General features: G+C 51.9%; 6 protein-coding genes across 6 annotated transcripts; 3 read left to right on the top strand and 3 right to left on the bottom strand.

Annotated features, from left to right (window-relative positions):
* Positions 1-477: 477 nt before the first annotated feature.
* Positions 478-2,412, top strand: CH63R_03225 (Fungal specific transcription factor; the record flags this gene model as incomplete). The annotated part of the gene is made up of 4 exons (XM_018298200.1): positions 478-739; positions 802-833; positions 891-2,229; positions 2,288-2,412. The coding sequence occupies 4 exons, from the start codon at positions 478-480 to the stop codon at positions 2,410-2,412; spliced, it is 1,758 nt and encodes a 585-aa protein (XP_018163016.1).
* A 772-nt stretch (positions 2,413-3,184) lies between these two features.
* On the bottom strand, positions 3,185-4,610 carry CH63R_03224 (Integral membrane protein; the record flags this gene model as incomplete). Its single annotated transcript, XM_018298199.1, has 6 exons — positions 3,185-3,215; positions 3,356-3,489; positions 3,514-3,741; positions 3,804-3,871; positions 4,274-4,409; positions 4,482-4,610. 6 exons carry the CDS (start codon positions 4,608-4,610, stop codon positions 3,185-3,187), a joined length of 726 nt encoding a protein of 241 aa, XP_018163015.1.
* A 4,025-nt stretch (positions 4,611-8,635) lies between these two features.
* On the bottom strand, positions 8,636-9,717 carry CH63R_03223 (NAD dependent epimerase/dehydratase; the record flags this gene model as incomplete). Its single annotated transcript, XM_018298198.1, has 2 exons — positions 8,636-9,220; positions 9,343-9,717. 2 exons carry the CDS (start codon positions 9,715-9,717, stop codon positions 8,636-8,638), a joined length of 960 nt encoding a protein of 319 aa, XP_018163014.1.
* Positions 9,718-10,347: 630 nt separating this feature from the next.
* Positions 10,348-10,800, top strand: CH63R_03222 (Enzyme; the record flags this gene model as incomplete). The annotated part of the gene is made up of 1 exon (XM_018298197.1): positions 10,348-10,800. One exon carries the CDS (start codon positions 10,348-10,350, stop codon positions 10,798-10,800), a length of 453 nt encoding a protein of 150 aa, XP_018163013.1.
* Positions 10,801-11,809: 1,009 nt separating this feature from the next.
* Positions 11,810-14,230, top strand: CH63R_03221 (Glycosyl hydrolase family 31; the record flags this gene model as incomplete). The annotated part of the gene is made up of 1 exon (XM_018298196.1): positions 11,810-14,230. One exon carries the CDS (start codon positions 11,810-11,812, stop codon positions 14,228-14,230), a length of 2,421 nt encoding a protein of 806 aa, XP_018163012.1.
* Positions 14,231-14,517: 287 nt separating this feature from the next.
* Positions 14,518-16,284, bottom strand: CH63R_03220 (Cytochrome P450; the record flags this gene model as incomplete). The annotated part of the gene is made up of 5 exons (XM_018298195.1): positions 14,518-14,674; positions 14,734-14,900; positions 14,965-15,279; positions 15,346-16,137; positions 16,207-16,284. 5 exons carry the CDS (start codon positions 16,282-16,284, stop codon positions 14,518-14,520), a joined length of 1,509 nt encoding a protein of 502 aa, XP_018163011.1.
* Positions 16,285-17,902: the final 1,618 nt, after the last annotated feature.

Below are 17,902 nucleotides of genomic sequence, written 5' to 3'. Positions count from 1 at the left end.
TATCGATACAGAGCGCGCGATCGATCGCTAGCCGGCGCCGTGACAAACCCCAACTTTCATGTAGTCTCTGTCGACGCCGCAAGTATGCCCGAGGTTCATACAAGTCCAGCTTGAAAGCTTGTCATCCATTAACGTAAGATCCAAAGGACCAAATGCGACCGTCAACACCCATGTTCGAACTGCGCGTCGCGAGGTTTCCCTTGCTTCTACCCCGTGAACCAAGCCGGCACAACAAAGCAAGAATACGCCACTGGCGATCCACTGTCACTACAAGATCGCTTAGTACATCTTGAACGTCTTGTGATAACACTGGGCTCGCCTTCGACACAACCACAAAGCAATGCCGTCGAGGATACAGGCAGTCACGTACCAGCGACTGACTCCAGCACACCACTCGACGACCAATCAGATACTGGGAGCATGCGCTTCAGTGTCTCCGAACATTACTATGTTGGAAGTGATCACTGGGCCGCCATCATGGATAGCATCGCTGATCTCAAAGACCATTTCGATCGAGAGGAACGACTGAAGCTCGCAGAAAGCCCCACGCAGGCCGTAGGATTTCATGGTGATGGTCGTGAGGATCTTGATGCGCGACCCGAGCGTCGACGCGCCAGGCTCTTGTACGGATGTCGCCCAGCAACTTCAAAAGCCGAGGTTGTCGCCGCTCTTCCGCCAAAACCCGCGGTAGATAGATATATCGCACGCTACTTCAACCGTCTTGACTTGGTTGCTTCATGTAAGTGAACCACTCTTTTAGCAGCCACCTAGTCTGCATACGGATTGCTAACCTACCCGCAGCATCGGTGCATGGACCTACCTTTCTGAAGCAAGTGAGTTCAATCATTTTTCAAACTCAGTTTTGCTCCGTCAGTTATTGATGGAACCAGTACGAGGCTTTCTGGGCCGATCCCGATGGCATTCCCATCATGTGGGTTGGCCTTCTTTACAGCATGATATGCCTTGCAGTCATTGCGTCCGACCCTCCCACCGACATTCTCGAACATCAGCAGCAACGGCTCCAGATTGATTTGTACCGGGAGAAACTAGTCCAGTGTCTCATGATGGGCGAGTACACTTTAGGTGGCGAGCATGCGCTCGAAACGTTCATGAACTATGTCTACGTCGAGTTCCGCATTCACGACGATGCCGAGAAAGATGTGTGGTTCTTGCTTGGCCTAGAGGTGAACCTGGCAAAGCGCATGGGCTACCACAGAGACCCCAAACACTTCCCTGGCATCACTCCCCTGCAAGCAGAGATGAGAAGGAGAGTATGGGCAACCGTTTTGCTGGGGGATGTGCTGATTTCAGGCCAAATGGGCATGCCTCGGATGGTTCGCGATGGCGAGTTCGACACCGCAGAGCCACTAAACCTGAACGACGAAGACTTCCGGGAAGGCATGCCTGTGCTGCCTGAACCGCGGCCGGAGACAGAGCTCACAACGACCTTGGGGGTCATTGCGCGGAGGAGGATCCTCATCGCCCTTGGTACGATCTCGGATTTGACTGCCTCGCTCAACTCATGCAGCTATGCCGAGATCATGCGTCTTGACGAAATCCTCAACAAAGCCGGCAAGAGCATACCTCCCCCGCTGAGAGCTAAGTCTATGGCCGCGAGTGTCACTGACTCACCTCAAACCATCATGGCCCGGCTCTTTCTCAGCCACATGTTCTACAAGGGGAAAATCATGCTCCACCGGCGCGTTTTGTTTGCTCGGTCGATGTCTCCGACCTGTGATACCTTCACGTATTCACGGAGCGCATGCCTCGAGGCGTCTCTAGCGACAATAAAGATACAGCAAGTATTGGACGAAGAGACCTGTCCCGGCGGTCAGCTCTACATGATGCATTGGAGGGTTGGCTCGATCATGAACCACCACTTTTTAACAGCAACCATGATCCTGTGTTCTGTGGTATACCGCAAGCAGGTCTTTGGCCGCGGAGACGAGATCATGTCCGCGCTGCGGACGGCCCGTAGTATCTGGATGAGAAAATGTGATGGCTCGCGCGAAGCCAAAAAAGCAGGCGAAGCCGTCAGTATTGTTCTCGCACAAGCCGGTGGGCCTCGGTTCGATGCCTATCTCTCTGTCGATAGAGATAATTTGGCTGGGGTGTCTCGCGATGCAACGAACGACAAGCAACCGTCCAGTACTGGTATGACAGACGAAGCAAGTGGTTTTGATACCATGGAAACATTGCTCTTCAACGAGACGTTTGGCATAGACCCCGGTGAGAGATTTTGTAATCCAACAACCTCTAAAGTCTGACTAACTAGTCGCTACAACAGGACTAGAGAACTTTTTGGCTGAGGTGATCCAGGATACAGTGCCAACTGGGCGTGCACTTTCGGGAGGTGGGATTAACGAGGGTAATGCGTCGATGGATCCCTCACTCGATGACTGGATGTTGTGAGAAGATACGTTCTACAAACGATAAAATTCTACATAAAACTGAGCTTCAAAATTGGTTCGGGAAAGTCAGATAGTATTGGCTATCTTGATGACCAATCAAGATGTGAATATGCTGAGAGTATTGTATGTGTCGTCTACCGTGAGCGATACGAAACGCTTTTTCTAGGTCTAGTGTAGATCAGGCTTGTCGAGGTACATAAGCCGTATTTATCATACCACATTGCTTCAGAGACTTTTATTGCATAAAACGTGGACATGTTGCCGTATCTCAACGCAACGAAGACATTACAAGCAGCAGCCTCCTGTTTCGAACTCTTGCCGTTATCATGTCAAGCGATGGTGAACCGTCTCACTGCTTCAGGGTCGTCTAAATCCGCCTCCTTGTAATCACCGACTGACTGACCTTTCCGCCGATTGGTAAAAGTTATTAGCGACACAATGCGACTCATCGCGTGTGGTGGTGGTCTTCCAGTTCGAGGCTGGTTTCTAAGGCGATGTGTGAGGCCCCGACGCTGAAGGCAAGCTGCTTTCCGGCGCCACAGGGATACTATCCCCGGTATACAGGCGCAGATTACACTCAAGTGGATTTCAATCAAGGACCATATAGCCACTCCCTTGAGTTCAACTATGGAGGCATTAGCGCGGTGAATCTCCAGGTCCAATTTTCATTTCTGGCATCTTAAGAAGCATCTTACAAGTTGGGTTTCTCGAGTCTCCGAATTTTGTGAGTGTCTCCAGACGAATACAGCTTGATACTGTCACACTACTTCTATTTAGTTCTGTTTCCAGTCGTTTATGAGAGGACTAGAGGAGCGATGTTAACTCACATCAGACTGAAGAGAAAGATAAGGCTGGTCCTTATTTTCGTCTTTAACGTCCACGACATATTAATACTGCGGGAAACGGTCAGAGTCTAGCTTTGAGTATCCAGACGCTTGACTTACAATTGAGTAACGGGAAGCACGCAGAGAGACAAATCCAGCGCGATGTTGATTCCCCCGTTGACGAAAGAGAAGATTTTGACATGTCCGCGCTTGGTCACAGTCAGCTCATGGGGTTCAACTAAGGAGAGGTATGCCTCATATCCCGGAGGTTACCTTACCCTTCCGGTGTGTCTTCCGTCCCAGAATGTCCAATTATAACTGACGGGCCACGACACCAAAAGAATCTGAAGAATATGCCAAATTCCAAAAAGGACAGTGATAGTGAAGATTGCCAAGCAGGCTTTTCTAAAACTTGGCTCGTAAAAAATACGTAGGTAAAAGAGCACAACAGAAATTTTCGTCATAGTTATTACAATGGCATACATAATCTCCGAAAAGAAAAAAATCTTGGGAATCAATCAGCAAACCAACCACGATGTGTAATGATGTGTCTTTGAGGGTGTCTTACGCAAAGAATTTGTGTTACTTGGTCAGGAGAAATCATCCAGATGTCTTGGCCAAATCCCAAGTCAATGGCTATATGGTCGTAAGCCAAGCTCGTACCAGAGGAAGGGAATCCACTGTATACTTACATATCTTGGTACCAGTATCTACGGCTGTTATCGCTGCCTGCATACCAGTTTAGTGTGTGATTTGAAGCGAGGAAATTTTGACGTGTTCTGAAACGCACCAGAGACGCAAGAATGCAACAGTCGTCCCAAGAGAAGGTGAACGTCGGATTCACAAGAGGAGTCTTCGCAAAAAGCCGAGCTGCTACAGCTATGAGAGTGACGACAAACATGGACCAGACGAATGGCATTTGGATGGAATCGCGTCTAACCGGTTCGCCGCAAGACAGAGAGTGAATTTTCTTTCCTTCTTCGCAATTACAGTCGTCAGCACGGAGCTTTCAGCTTGCTAGCGGTAGTTCTTACGTACGGAGAGCTTCAATGATGGTGCAGCCATCTTTTACACACGCGCCAATGGCGTTGTTGAGACTTTCGCTTGTGCAGATACAGGTTGAATTCGCGGAATTGCATGTGGCTTTAGGCAACTCGTTCCTGATACAGAGGGCCTACAAAAGTGACAAGCTGGGTTAGACTCTTGACCTCCTGCAAAAACATCCAAGATTGTGTGGTTTCCTTACAACGCATTCTGGCAGTTCGACAGCCCGCTGACCCAAGCCGGAGGCAACGGAGCCGTTGTGACTCAAAGTCGCATTGTATGCCGTTTGAGTCGCGAGCGTGGTGGACATGGCGGAGGAAACACCAACCATTTCGAGAGGTCCTACGGGGAAAGCGGCTTGTTCCTCTTTCGCTACATGCTAGCGAGCTTGGGGCGATACTAGAGTAAGCTTGGATATCGTCAGTGGCGCTGATGGTGGTGACCTTGAGCTCTGTTTGGGCACCTGTCGAGGCAATTGTCGAAATTCGCAGTGGAGGAGCGATATTGTGAGATCGCGGAGGTTCCCCCGTGTGGTTTGTTCTTCACCTGTCAGCACCGCCAGCGTGAGTGAATTTCGGCTAAATACGAGGCCGAAACCTTCTAGCATGCTGAACCTTGTTCATGACTCGATGGCCTGGCCTTGACTTGACGAATGTCGGGCAGACAAAACTTTGGCTAGGCATCAAAATTGCGACGAAAGCTTACGGAGTGGGAACCTTGTTTCCCTGCTGCCACGAGCATGTGGCTGCCAAACTCTCTGATTGGCATCCCACTGTGATTCTCGTTGACGTACAGAATACAATGTACACTCTGTCGCAGTCACAGCGTCCTCGCACAACATGCCGTCTACCTCGAGTGCTTTTGCTAGACCCCGGGTGCAAGCCCAACAAGATTGGCACTTATCACGCCGCCTTCTAATTTGTTTCGAGGTCGTGCTGCTATGCTGGGAGTTCACGACGCGATCTCATTGTAACCTGTCTCAAAGTTTCAGACCATCCCTAGGCATCCAAAGCAACAGAGTCTGTTGATTCCTCGCACTCAACATTCACAATTCACATTTGTATTCTGCTTACCAACTTCCTTCGATGAACTGATCTGGAAATCCACACCCAAGCTCCAAGAAAAATGTGGGTGGTTGTGGGAGGAACGAATCTTCTGGTCAGAACATACAAACTCATATCTCTGATTTCCAGGGTCCGAGAGGAAGAGATCAGCATGGGGTTGACTTTGAAAATTGTACATAGTACATCGGAAACATTCCCGGGAGATCATTTTGCGTACAGGTACGGGGCCGGGACTTTCAAAGATCAGTAGCACTCGGCATATATTTCCCGGCAACAAGCTTTGTTACACGGTAAGTTTTGCCGGCACCGCACAGGGTTATGCCGTGTAGCTCAATCCTTGCCAAAACTTAACTGACTAGAGATGCCTGAGTATATGAGTGACCGGAATGCTATTGAATTAAGTGTCGCTGCATGTGCACGCTCCACATAATCTACTGCTAACACGTTTCCCTGTGAGACTGCAACTACGGTATCTGAAGTCATGAGGGATGTGATGCGTCCAGATTCTACGCTCGCTTATTGTGATGCTTGAAATTCCAGCCACTAGCTCCTCTCCGCCTCCAAAATAACTGCCTCCACCGGCACTGGGGCAACAATCTCTTTGCTTGTGGCTCCCTATTTCCGCTATTAATACCATGGCTAGTCTATCGGGGGGTGCGGATGAACCACACCCAGCCCTTGGTGCTACATGGCTTAGTGAATCAGTACCACTGCCTTAAATCTCTAGTCAGATCAAAAGTCTCTTAAATGAGCTTGGGAACTACCTGTGAGGTTGTCATAGATGTAAGCGCTGAGGATTTCGTCGTCTCTATTTCGCTTCTAGCTTATACCTGCATTGTCGCTGATCCCGACAGGTCGGGGATTGCCGTCAGAGCAATCATATGACTGTTTCTTTGAGAGGAAGGGAAAGCGAATTTTGATGACATATAATGTGAGGTAGAGATGTTTTATGTGCTTAGTCACGAGGCTTGTTGTTGACGGTTCGACAGATCCTTGGTCAACGCCTATAGATCGAAGTCGAGTGATGGTTGTAGTTTAATGGAGAATTAGTCTTTGATAAGAGACTATCAGTCCTGTGATAAATGGCAGAGATAGCAATCGGATGAATAGGCAAGACTCGTTGGCGATATTTATCCAGGGTATCTGTACTACTTCTTGTTTGGCGAGAAGGGTGTCTATTCATATCAGTTGCGGAGGCTTTACTCCAGTGGCACACTGGCCAGTCATTGTTTATTTCATCAATGGAAGATCCAGTCGATCCAACTCCGAACGATACTCACATTTGCTGCCTAGCTTGGCCGACAGTCTGCCGAGAGGTCGAGCAGGCGATGCCAAAAGCATAATGGAAGCATTCAAACTTTTATCCATCAACCTATCAACCATCTTTACAGGTGTGAAGTCTGATCTTAATTTTTCAAATAGGTTACGAATACGGAGGAGGGAACCTTAGGAGGGAGGGGGTTGATCGGCGCTTGAGGTGGCCGAAAAGCATCTGGCCGATGCGGGGCCGGATCGGCGTGATTGACCATTGACAGAACCCGGGCGCAGTCTGCAGTTGCCCCTGTGCAGGCTTCCAACCGCCCGAGGTGCGTCATTCAAGATGTCTGCCTGGCATCACTAAGAATTTCGGTCTGGTCTTATGATCTGGTGTGATCCCAATGCATTCAAGGCTGACTGGCGTCCTTCGATGCAGCAATGTTTTACATGATGCGTGATTCCATGACGTCTGACCACACAACCAACAAAGCCAGTCTCCTCAAACCAGGTGATTCTTACATCTCCTACAAGATGAACATAAATGGAAGGGCGTGATGGAGGCAAGTTTCCTCTTGCGTCCCAGTAGAAGCTGAAATGAGAAAGACAAAGTAAGACAGAGGTTAGAAGGATCTCATCATTTGGTGAGTAGGAACGTATGATGAAGTTACCAAGAATACCCAGGGTCGTTGTAAAAAATACACATTGTAGTTATGTCTTTCGTTCACCTCCATCCTGCAGAAAATGTGCTCGATGCATATCCACGGAGCCCCCCCTCCAATGGGCAAAATCTCAATGAATCGGAACACCATCCCGGTCGCGCTCGACTCTGTGTTTCTTAGGCTTGTTGGGATCCGAGCGGAATACCTTCCCGACGACAGAAGTCTTGATCGATTTGCTGACTGTTTCCATGAAAGATGGTCCCGTGATTTGACGTTGGCGTTCTTTCTCGGCTTCTTTTTCTGCTTTTTTGGCCGCTTTGATGTCGGCCGGCCCGGGCTCGAATGCCGGGCGGGGACCGCGATGCGGGGGCCACCCGCCCGAGGCTTCGCTCCCTGCGGTGAATGGGATTCCGACGGACATTGAGTTTGTTTGTGTTGACAGTTCTTGGGGTTTTTATCTTCTGGTGATAGTTGCAGTACACTGCACGCCGACTGTTTTTGCTCGCCTGTTTCTTTCCGGGTGGTAGCTGGACACTTGAGCTATAAATCTTGAAAATTCCTTTGCCAAGGTCCGGTCTCACACACTAGAGGGGAGCTCAGATGTCTTGAACAATGACGCAACCGCTTTCCCGTTTCGCCAGTAAGCGAAGTGGTCATCTGAGAAACTAGTCTCAGCTGCGTATCCATGCGGGAAGATCAACAGCCGGCTTGCGCCGCATTAGCACAGCCATGCTATCGCCAAGATCGTCCCAAACACGGATTCCTACATCCTTCAAAGGTGCAGAAGTCCACCACTCCGTATTGATAGCTCAGAGAGCGCATTTCTTAGTGGTCCCGTTAATTTTGGTATTGCATATCATCTCACTGGTTTGTAATACATGACATATACCATACGATAATTCCTTACATAGCTCCATGTCACTTTGGTCTGCCAACCCATCAGGGCATTTCGGTTCACAGCCTCAACGACTAACAAGTAGACAGGACGCTTAGACTCGACCGATTTAAACACGCAAAACTCTCGAGACTGATCTCGTAGCTTTCTGAAATACCCTCTCATCTAGCCTGGTGGTCACATTAAGAGGCTTGCTCAACGGCTTTGGTGATTGTCTCCTGACTGTTAAACGATGTGTCATTATCTATCAATAAAGCCTACGTTTAGTTTCAGGGAAGGAAAATGCTGGATCAATTCAAAACGGAACTTTTTAGACTGTAAGCCGGAGACAATGCAATAATTATTTTCCAGGTGTACAGAGCAAGCGAATTCGCTGAATGACCCCTTGACGCACTAGATGCCATTGTGTTTGGCAACAGAAAATGGATTTGTCTATTTGATCATACTAATAACAATTTGTGTAAGTCTCTAAAACATCGCTCTAAAGCTGCGACTTCAACTCCACTTGTTGATCAAGGAAGCTGGAAATAGTATCCTCCATGGATCTCCATTGGATACCCAACAACTCTGTGGCACGCTTGGCCTCCACCTTTGGCGGCTCATCGAACGGCCCCTTCAGCTTGATGTCGAGAGCTGGGTACTTTTCCCTCACGAAGTTGGCCACCCGCTCCCAGTCCCATCCAGCCGCCTTTGGGGCACTGAGCAAAAACTCTTGCACCGTAGCCTTTTCTTTGATCTCCAAATCGAGGGCCTTGAGATGCGCCAGAGCGACGTCCCGAACGTCGACAGTTGCCATTGGGACGTTTGGCTTCTCGGAGAACAGCGACTCCCAGAGCATCGCGTTTGTACCGTCAATCTGGTCATGGGACTTTTGATGCAGGTTGCGACCAAAAACGAATGAGGGGTGGAGAGTGACGACGGAGAAGCCTGGCTGGTTCTTAGGCACCCATTCGAGAACGGCGCGGTGCGCAAGGATCTTGGACGCTTGGTACTTCAACCCAGCGTTCGCCCTGGGGTCGCTTGGGAACTCCATGTCGGGGTCGACGGGAATGGATTGGTTTGCTCCCTCTGTGTGACCGAGTTAGCTTGAAATCACAGAGAGGCAGCAGCAGGAGTGGGAATCTTCTTCTTGCCTTTGGCGGTGAACTCCCCGCCGGCCAATGCATCTAGAGTGGCCAGAGAAAGCACCGAAGCCATGACGACTACTCGCTTGATTGATGGGACCGCCTTTGCCGCATCCAGAAGCGCATTCGTACCCTCCACGGCCGGACCGAGGTAGTCTGTCTTGAAGTCGGAGCCCTTTCCAGGCATGGGCGAGGCGAGGTGGAAAACATACTCGGCGCCCTGCAGTGCCTGATCGAAAGCACCCGGCTTTGTCAAGTCCGGGATGACAGCGAAGTCAAGCTTGGCCTCATGCCCAGCGAAGAGCTGTTTGAGACTGCTGATCTGAGATTCTTTGCGCACACTCAGGCGCACATGGTGGCCTGCTTCAAGTGTTTGGGCCACGACGTGAGCGCCGATGAAGCCCGTGGCGCCCGTAATGAAAATGAGTGATTGAGACATGATGGAAAGGTCGGAGGTGTTGAGTTCGTGTGGATGTTGTCTTGAGAAAGCTCGGAGTAATGCAGACTTGAATTTGCGATAGGCTGCACTTGGATGCTCTTTATGTTCAATGACATTCGTGATGGATCCTAGAAGGACTTCGGAATCGTCCCTCGGCCAGACTTCATAATTCGGGGTCATGACATAATGCCAGAACTTTGTGTGCATGACTAAATAATACTGGAGTATGGAAGCCGCTTATCGGTATCGCGAAAAAGGTCCGTCGGACTTCTTATGTCATTTGAGTTTCTCGAGCTGGAGAGAGGCTTTGACATTGTCAGAACTCCGAGATCGGGAATACGGATTGTAGTGGAAATTGTCTGAATAGTAATCACTCAGCCTAGGCTATTTCGCAACTCGAGTTGACGTGCTCATTCTAGTATGACATAAACGCGTCATTAGCAGTGCTCGCATAGAATACAACCTCGTCTTCAGATATCTGTTGGAATAGCATAAAACAAAGATCGGTTCCAAGCCACCTGCTCATTTCCAACTTAACCACACAACCATACAACAGCACAATCCTTTCCACCACACAATCAAATACTATTACAATCCTATTCTTCATCTTGACCCGAAAACTCCTTCAAAATGCCTCTTTGGATCATCTACCACCCCGAAGGCACGTTCGAGGACGACGCCAGCAAAGAAGCGTTTTCCGCCGACATCACCAAATTCTACACCAACATCGGCCTCCCCGCCTTCTACGTTGTGGCCAACTTCATCAAGCTGCCCCAGGGCGCCATGTGGGTCGGCGGCAAGAAGCTGAGCAAAGACAAGCCCTTCATTCGCATCTCGATCGAACACATCCCTGTCAACCTTCCCGACGATGACAAAATCTTCAGACAGGTGGCTGATGATGTGGACGCCATCTTGAAGCCGCACGTTGCAGACAAGGGTTACGACTGGGAGTTCCATATTGACGAGACTGACCGACGCCTGTGGAAGGTCCAAGGCTTGCACGCACCGGCATTCGGGAGTGATGAGGAGAAGATTTGGGTCAAGGAAAACAGGGCTATTCCGTGGGAGAAAAGTGCCCTGTGAGGTCTTCTCCCTCTGGTCAAATCGGGTCTTCGCGAAGACCTCCCCAGCACGTCCATCTCCGGGGAATGATATTTGCATCACGATTCAAGTAGAAAGCAGGCATTTCAGCAGCATTTTGTAACAGGCATCAAGTCAGTTGTAACCAGCTTCAACAGTTTTAACTTCCTGCGGCCCACATTACTGATAGATCAATTCAATCGCTTTACGATCGTTCCGGAACGCTGCACTTGAAAGTTTTAGACATATTTGTTACGACACAACTAGGTTACTGTGTAACCAGAATAAATCCGGGCTAGGTTTGGCCAGTCGCCAGAGTGATAAACTCAGTAGGTAACCTGTAGCAGTGCTGAGCGATTTCGATTGAATTGACCGGGGTCCTAGTTGATAGGGTGATAACAAGCCTCTGTGCTTGTCATGCTCCAGTACTGAAGGCCTTTTTGAAAATCTGGATCGTAAGTCAACGACGGATGAATCCTCTGAGCGCATTGGATAGCTGTGGGCTAGAAGGACTTTATCTTCGTATCTCAAAATGACACTACTGATGTTCCATTACAAGAGGATTTTCTCTGCAAAGGGTTGTTGAGGCGGTCGGAAACTCGCGCTTTGCTAATGACAAGAGCTCGATGCCAAGCTTGTCGACGTCGTCGTTTGCATATTTCATGAAAGATACCTATCTAAATGAATGGTCCACTCTCCGGCAGTCAAGTCCGTTGCTACCTACTGCAGGTTACAGTAGCACCGAGCGAATAATTCAACCGAACAGTTCCAGCGAATATTCACAACCGGAAACCCCAACACTTTCCTGCGCTAGCATGCTTGCGGTGAGGTGCAGCCACAAAAGGTGGTTCATTGCATGAAATGATGTAGTTTACGTACGTATGTGGCTCGTGCAAAGGCGCGTGTCTGAAAGCATTTATGACCGCCACATACTTCCCCCCTTGGCCCGTTGGGTCTTGTGAATGCTGTCATGTCATATCAGGAATAACACTACAACGACTGGTCAACAAGCATGCTACAATACGAGTTCAACACAGACCCCGTTGCGGACGAGGAAGCCATCATCGCCGGGACCAACTACCGCTTCACCGTCATCAACGATTTCGTCATCCGCTATGAGTGGGCAGAAGACGGAGTCTTTGAAGATCGCGCTTCGACCTTCGCCATCAACCGGCGATTTCCTCGCCAGCACAAACCTCTGATCAGAGACACGGAGAGCCAGCTCGAGATCATCACGCCAACCATCCACGTTACGTATGACAAGAAACGCTTCAGCCCCAACGGGCTGGTCATCGAGGCCATTCATGAGACAACGCTGTGGGAGACCACATGGCGGTACGGAGAAACGCCAGTTTCCAATCTAGGGGGGACGGCGCGGACTCTGGATGGGGTCGACGGCCGCTGCGACATGGGATCGGGAGTCCTGTCCCGGGTAGGCTTCTCCGTCTTCGACGACAGCGACAGCATGCTCTTCGACGGCGCGGGGTTCGTGGCTCCCCGAAGACCCGGCGATCGAGTCGACGGCTACCTGTTCTCTTTCGGGAGCGATTTCCAGGGCGCCATGAGGGCCTTCTTCGCCATCTCGGGACACACGCCTCGCCTGCCTCGCTGGTCCCTGGGAAACTGGTGGAGCCGCTACCACAAATATACGGCCAAATCCTATCTCGATCTGATGGACAGGTTCCGCGATCAGGAGATTCCGTTGTCCGTCGCCGTTCTCGACATGGACTGGCACCTGGTCGGCGCCGACGAGGTGCCGCACTCCGGCTGGACTGGGTATACTTGGGACAAAAAGCTGTTCCCGGACCCGGAAGGGTTTACTGCAGCCCTGCATGAGAGAGGCCTCAAGATCACTCTGAATGACCATCCTCACTTGGGTGTTGGCTCCTACGAGGACCATTACGAAGAGATGGCGAAGCACATGGGCCACGATACATCCCAGGGGAAGACACCGATTCTCTTCGACCCGGCCAACCCCAAGTTCATGCACGGATTCTTCAACATCCTCCATCGAGGCTTGGAGAAGAAGGGCTGTGACTTTTGGTGGATGGACTGGCAGCAGGGCCCCCACTCCAAGGTCCCCGGTCTCGGTCCCCTCTGGCTGCTCAACCACTTCCAGTTCCTCGACCAGAAGCAGCAGGCCGGCGAGCACCAGGCGCTCAACTTCTCCCGCTACGCCGGCCCCGGCAGCCACCGGTACCCCGTCGGGTTCTCGGGAGACGCCCTCGTGACCTGGGACTCGCTGCGCTTCCAGCCCGAGTTCACGGCCACCGCCTCCAACGTCGGCTACGGCTGGTGGTCGCACGACATCGGCGGCCACATGTTTGGCTACCGCGACGACGAGCTCTTCGCCCGGTGGGTGCAGCTCGGGGTCTTCTCTCCCATCCTGCGCCTGCATTCCGCCGACACGCCCTGGGGTTCCAAGGAGCCCTGGCTGTACGGGTCTGATGCGGAACGCGTCGCCACCTCCTTCATGCGCTTTCGCCACCGGCTGGTCCCCTACCTCCACACGCTCAACTGGCGGTTCGCCACGCTTGATGAGCCGCTCGTCGAGCCGCTTTACTGGAAGTTCCCGAAGCGACAGGAGGCGTTCAACTACCCGAACCAGTACTTCTTCGGCCCTTCGCTCACCGTCGCTCCCATCGTGGACCCGACTGACCGTCAGACGAGGCACGCGCCCGTCAAGGTGTGGCTTCCTCCCGTTGCCGCTCGGTACATCGACATTTTCACAGGGACCGTGTACGACGGCGACAGAGAGCTTCAGATGTGGCGGCCGCTGAGCCAGGTCCCCGCGCTCGCACCGGAGGGCTCCATCATCCCCCTCGACGGTCATCGGAAGCCGGCCAACGGGTGCGAGAATCCGACCTCGCTTGAGCTTCTCGTCGTAGTAGGACGCGATGGCAAGTTTGAGATCGTCGAAGATTCGGCCGATGACACCGACTTCAAGCCGGGCGACAGCAGCTTCGAGCGCACGACGACTGTCGAATGGAACCAGGCGGAAGGCCGTCTGAGAATCGACAGGGCCGCGGGGCGAGACTGGATCGTGCGGTTCTTGGGCGTGGAAGCTGCCGGAACTAAGGAGATTAATGTCAGAGTGAACGGTGTTGATGATGCGAGAGCATACTATGCGCCGGCTGACGACTTGGCACCTGGGCAAGTTGTGAAGGTAAACAAGGAGGAGGTCGGCGGTGACGGTGCACTTACGCTCCAGCTCCCTGCTCCCCAGCTTCCTCGGATTGACCATACGGACAAGTTCCGGGCACTGCTCTTGGATTTCCAGATTGAGTTCGCCCACAAAGACAAGATATTTGGCATCTTGACCTCTTCAAAGCCTACCGGTGTCAAGATTGGCGAGCTTCTTGGGGTGAGCTGCGCAGAGTCGATCAAGGGGCCGCTGATGGAACTTCTGTTGGCGGATAGCCGGACGGCCTAGCTGCGAACTTCATTCAACACATTATTAGTATTCTATGAGTCAAGATGATAATAACATTTTGTTTCATTTTGGAGTCTAGGGATACGAAATCACAAAGTCTCTGGACATTTTAATACGTTCTGTTCTGATGGGTTGCGCTTGAAAAGACAACGGGCTACAATCAAATATTATGCAATTTGATCTTGTGAGTGTGACGGCTCTGCCATGGGCTCAACGCAGTACAACATTGCCAAATGCTCCTATTGCCGATCTAGTTTCGTATCATATTACTCGCGGGAGTTATTCATCTACTTCTCTCGAGGCTTCAAGTGGATATTCAGAGGGCCCTTCTTCCAGAGGCCAAACAACTCCTGTTCTGTCCAATCTCTGCTATCGTCCGCGATCTGCATCTCGAAGTTCCAGATGACTCTGGCGAGAATGACTCTCATTTCAGACATAGCCAGGCTGGTTCGGCTAAAGTCAGCGGATATCCAAAGATTGACTAGGAAGAAATATGTTCTTACTTGCGCCCGATGCAATTGCGAGGCCCAAAGGAGAAGGGCTGCAGCGCGCCCTTGTTGTCGTTCTCGAACCGCGGGTCTCCAAGCCACCTCTCCGGGATGAAGGAGTCGGCCTGTGCGAATTGCTCGTCATTGTGGTACATAGGCCACTGGGACACCATGACCCTCGTCTGTTGCAATGTGTTAGCGCAATCCCTCGCAAGCACCCGATGGTGCCGAATGAGATTTACTCACGCCTTCTGGCACGAACTTCTCGCATACGTAGTCCCCGCCAGGCTTGACCACACGCGTGAGGCCTATGGGCACGACCGGGTAGACCCGCATGCTCTCGTCGAGGACAGCGAGCATATACCGCAGCTTTTGGACGCTGAGCACGTCGATCTCCTGCTCCGAGGCGAAAGACGTCCGGACCTCCTCGGCCAGCTTCGCCATGGCGTCGGGATGAGTCGTCAGGAAGAAAGTCACGCCTGAGAGCACGGATGCCGTGGTCTCGGAGCCGGCGATGATCAAAAGATCGGCCGTTTGTTCGATTTCCGGCTTGGACATGGCCTACGAAGAGTTAGTATGCATTCCAACTTTTCGCAAGGGCTAGGAAGCAGGGGGGGGGTGTATTACCAACGAGCCCTCCTTCAACATCATTGACTGCACGAAATCCGGCCGCGACTCGCCCAGCGCCATGCGCCGCCGGACCTTGTCCATGCTCAGCTGGTTGTGGAACCCCTGGCTCTCCTTCAGCTTCTTCGGCACGAGCCACCTGGCGAACGGCCGCGTGATGCTGTAGCGCTGGAACTGGTTCCTGTACACGCTGGCGTGGATGTTGTCGAAGATGGACGACACCCACGGGTGGTAATCCGACTTCTCGAGGCAGCCGAAGGGCTCCCCGAAGGCCAGATCCCCGATGATGTCAAACGTCGTGTAGTTGAACCAGGCAACCATGTTGAGAGCCTTGCCGCCGTCCTCGCAGTTCTCGTGCAGGCGCTGGATCAGCAGGTCGATCTGGGTCTGGATCAGGGGCTGCTGGTCGACCATGCTCTGGGCGGAGAAGCCGTGCGCGAGCACACGGCGGATGCGGGCGTGGTCCTCGCGGTTGGCGTTGATGATGCTGTGCGGCCTGTACTGGGCGTTGATGGGGTCCCTGTAGTTCTCCCCCCCGCCGCCGCCGCCCTTGCTGTGGCCCATGAGGTCCTTGAACGCGCGCGGGTCGGCCCAGTCGATGGTGTCCGGGCCGAGGCGGACGACGGGGCCGTATTGCGCGTGCAGCTCGGCGATTTTCTTGTGCGCCTTGCCGCTGGTGATCATCCGTGTGAGCGGGATGCGAGTCGCCGCGTAGGCTTTTGGGCCCGGGTAATGGCGGAGTGGGTGGAAGTAGACATTGTAGACGACTCTCGAGATGAGGCGGATGCATATCTGGGTGATGTGTTAGATGTCCATCTTTATTCGCAGTGGTGTTTATGGGACCATGTTTCATAGGCATACCAAACCAAGGAGAACTATTGGCAAGGCCACCGCCAGCCGCACATTGCCGAACGTGGAAATATCTTGTGGAATGATCATGGTGAACTCGTTGTGTCTTTTTTTCTTTTTTTCTTTTTGCGGGCGGTTTAACACACGATTGTTCGTGTGAGTCTAGACGAACGAAGTGAAAACCCCTCGTTCACCTTGTCACGTCTCAGTAGGGCATCTCCAACTATTTATAACATCCGTATTGCCTATTTCAGTAATGCACTGCACAACTTGTTTCCGGGAGCAAGCCTGCCGGAGGACTCGTTTCCACGTCGGAGCTGAACGCGTGCCGGCGTCCACACCTACGGGGATAATCGGGGTTACGTGCACCAGCCAATCGAAGAGACGGACCAGCTCCCCTCTCATCGCTTCGGATGACGTCGCACAGCAAGACGTTGAGGCGGGGGAGGGCTTGAGCGTCGCACGGCATTTCGGACGGCGGGATGCGAGTGTTTCATGCCCGCCACATCTGACGACGTCGACCACGGAACAACGGATTTCGGACTGTTCGCGGTGTCCGGACGATGCTTCTGGTGTTTGCCTCCCTTTCTTGAACTGGGTTGGGCAAGTTATATCCCCGCTAGAGTCACGAATGCGAAGGTTGAGATGCGAGGCTTCTCGTAGTAGGTTCGAGCTCGCATGGGTGGCACCGAGTCGACTAGAGATGACAGCTCCTTATGCCGAAGGCCGGCAAAGTGGCGCGAACGGCTCTGCGGAGGTGTGGATGGTTGGGCGGCCCCGGTGTGGGGTGCAAGGGGGCAAAGCACGGAGCGGGGTTCGGGTGCTTGTTCCGGTAGTGACCGGGGTTGGAAATCGTCCTTACACCGATGTTGTCTTCAGGCAGAGCGTCATTGATGGGCATTGGATGAAGGTTCCTCAAAGTCGCACTCATGTGAGATTGGGGAAAGTCATGGAGTATCCGCCACTGCTCCAAATACGTGACGTGTGTCGAGGTGTTTCTTGCTAGATTTAGCACCTAACGTTGTACGACTGGAGCTATTGTTAACGTAGCTCACGTAGCTCACTTGAATACATCGCAACCAGTCAACATTCCTCGGTGCTGGTTGTCAACCGTATGACTACTCTGTAGAATTGTGGTGCTTTCTTAATCCGTATTGTGTCGTACGTCGAGCACGAATGGCTTGTGAGACTAAAGGGTGAATGTCATATCAACTCCCTTCTGTCAGAAGCACCGCTTAGGAAGTGTTTCTCATGTCCAACTAGTCGAAAATGATTCTTCCTTGACCTGAGACCCACCGCATCCACAACATAATTTCATCTGGTGAGTGTGGCCCCCATCTCAGGAAATGCCCGAATGGCTCAGTGGTAAAGCGTCTCACTAGTATGGCCGTTCAACAGACTTCGGTCTATCTGGATAGTTGACAACATGAGAAGATCGCCAGTTCGATTCTGGCTTTGGGCAGAACATGGAACGATACCTTGTCGTGGTCTTTATTTTGCTGTCTTGGTGTTTAGATTTGGTTTTCGCTTTTGCCTGCGTACTTCTCCAGGGACACCATGTGTGTATCTTAGTAAGCAGAGCCATTGAGGAAAAAACTGCGCCACAGGAATAGTGTGGCTCAGGACCGGCTGAGAGACCTTATGTAATTATTGAGCCTCCCCTGTCAACGATTCTTGGTTGCCTAATTCGTCAACGACCCAGGGCGCA

The sequence above is a fragment of the Colletotrichum higginsianum genome, chromosome 2, assembly GCF_001672515.1.
Source record: "Colletotrichum higginsianum IMI 349063 chromosome 2, whole genome shotgun sequence".
Taxonomy (NCBI): domain Eukaryota; kingdom Fungi; phylum Ascomycota; class Sordariomycetes; order Glomerellales; family Glomerellaceae; genus Colletotrichum; species Colletotrichum higginsianum.
The sequence above is the reverse complement of the archived record's forward strand: the minus strand, read 5'-3'. Positions and strand labels throughout refer to the sequence as shown.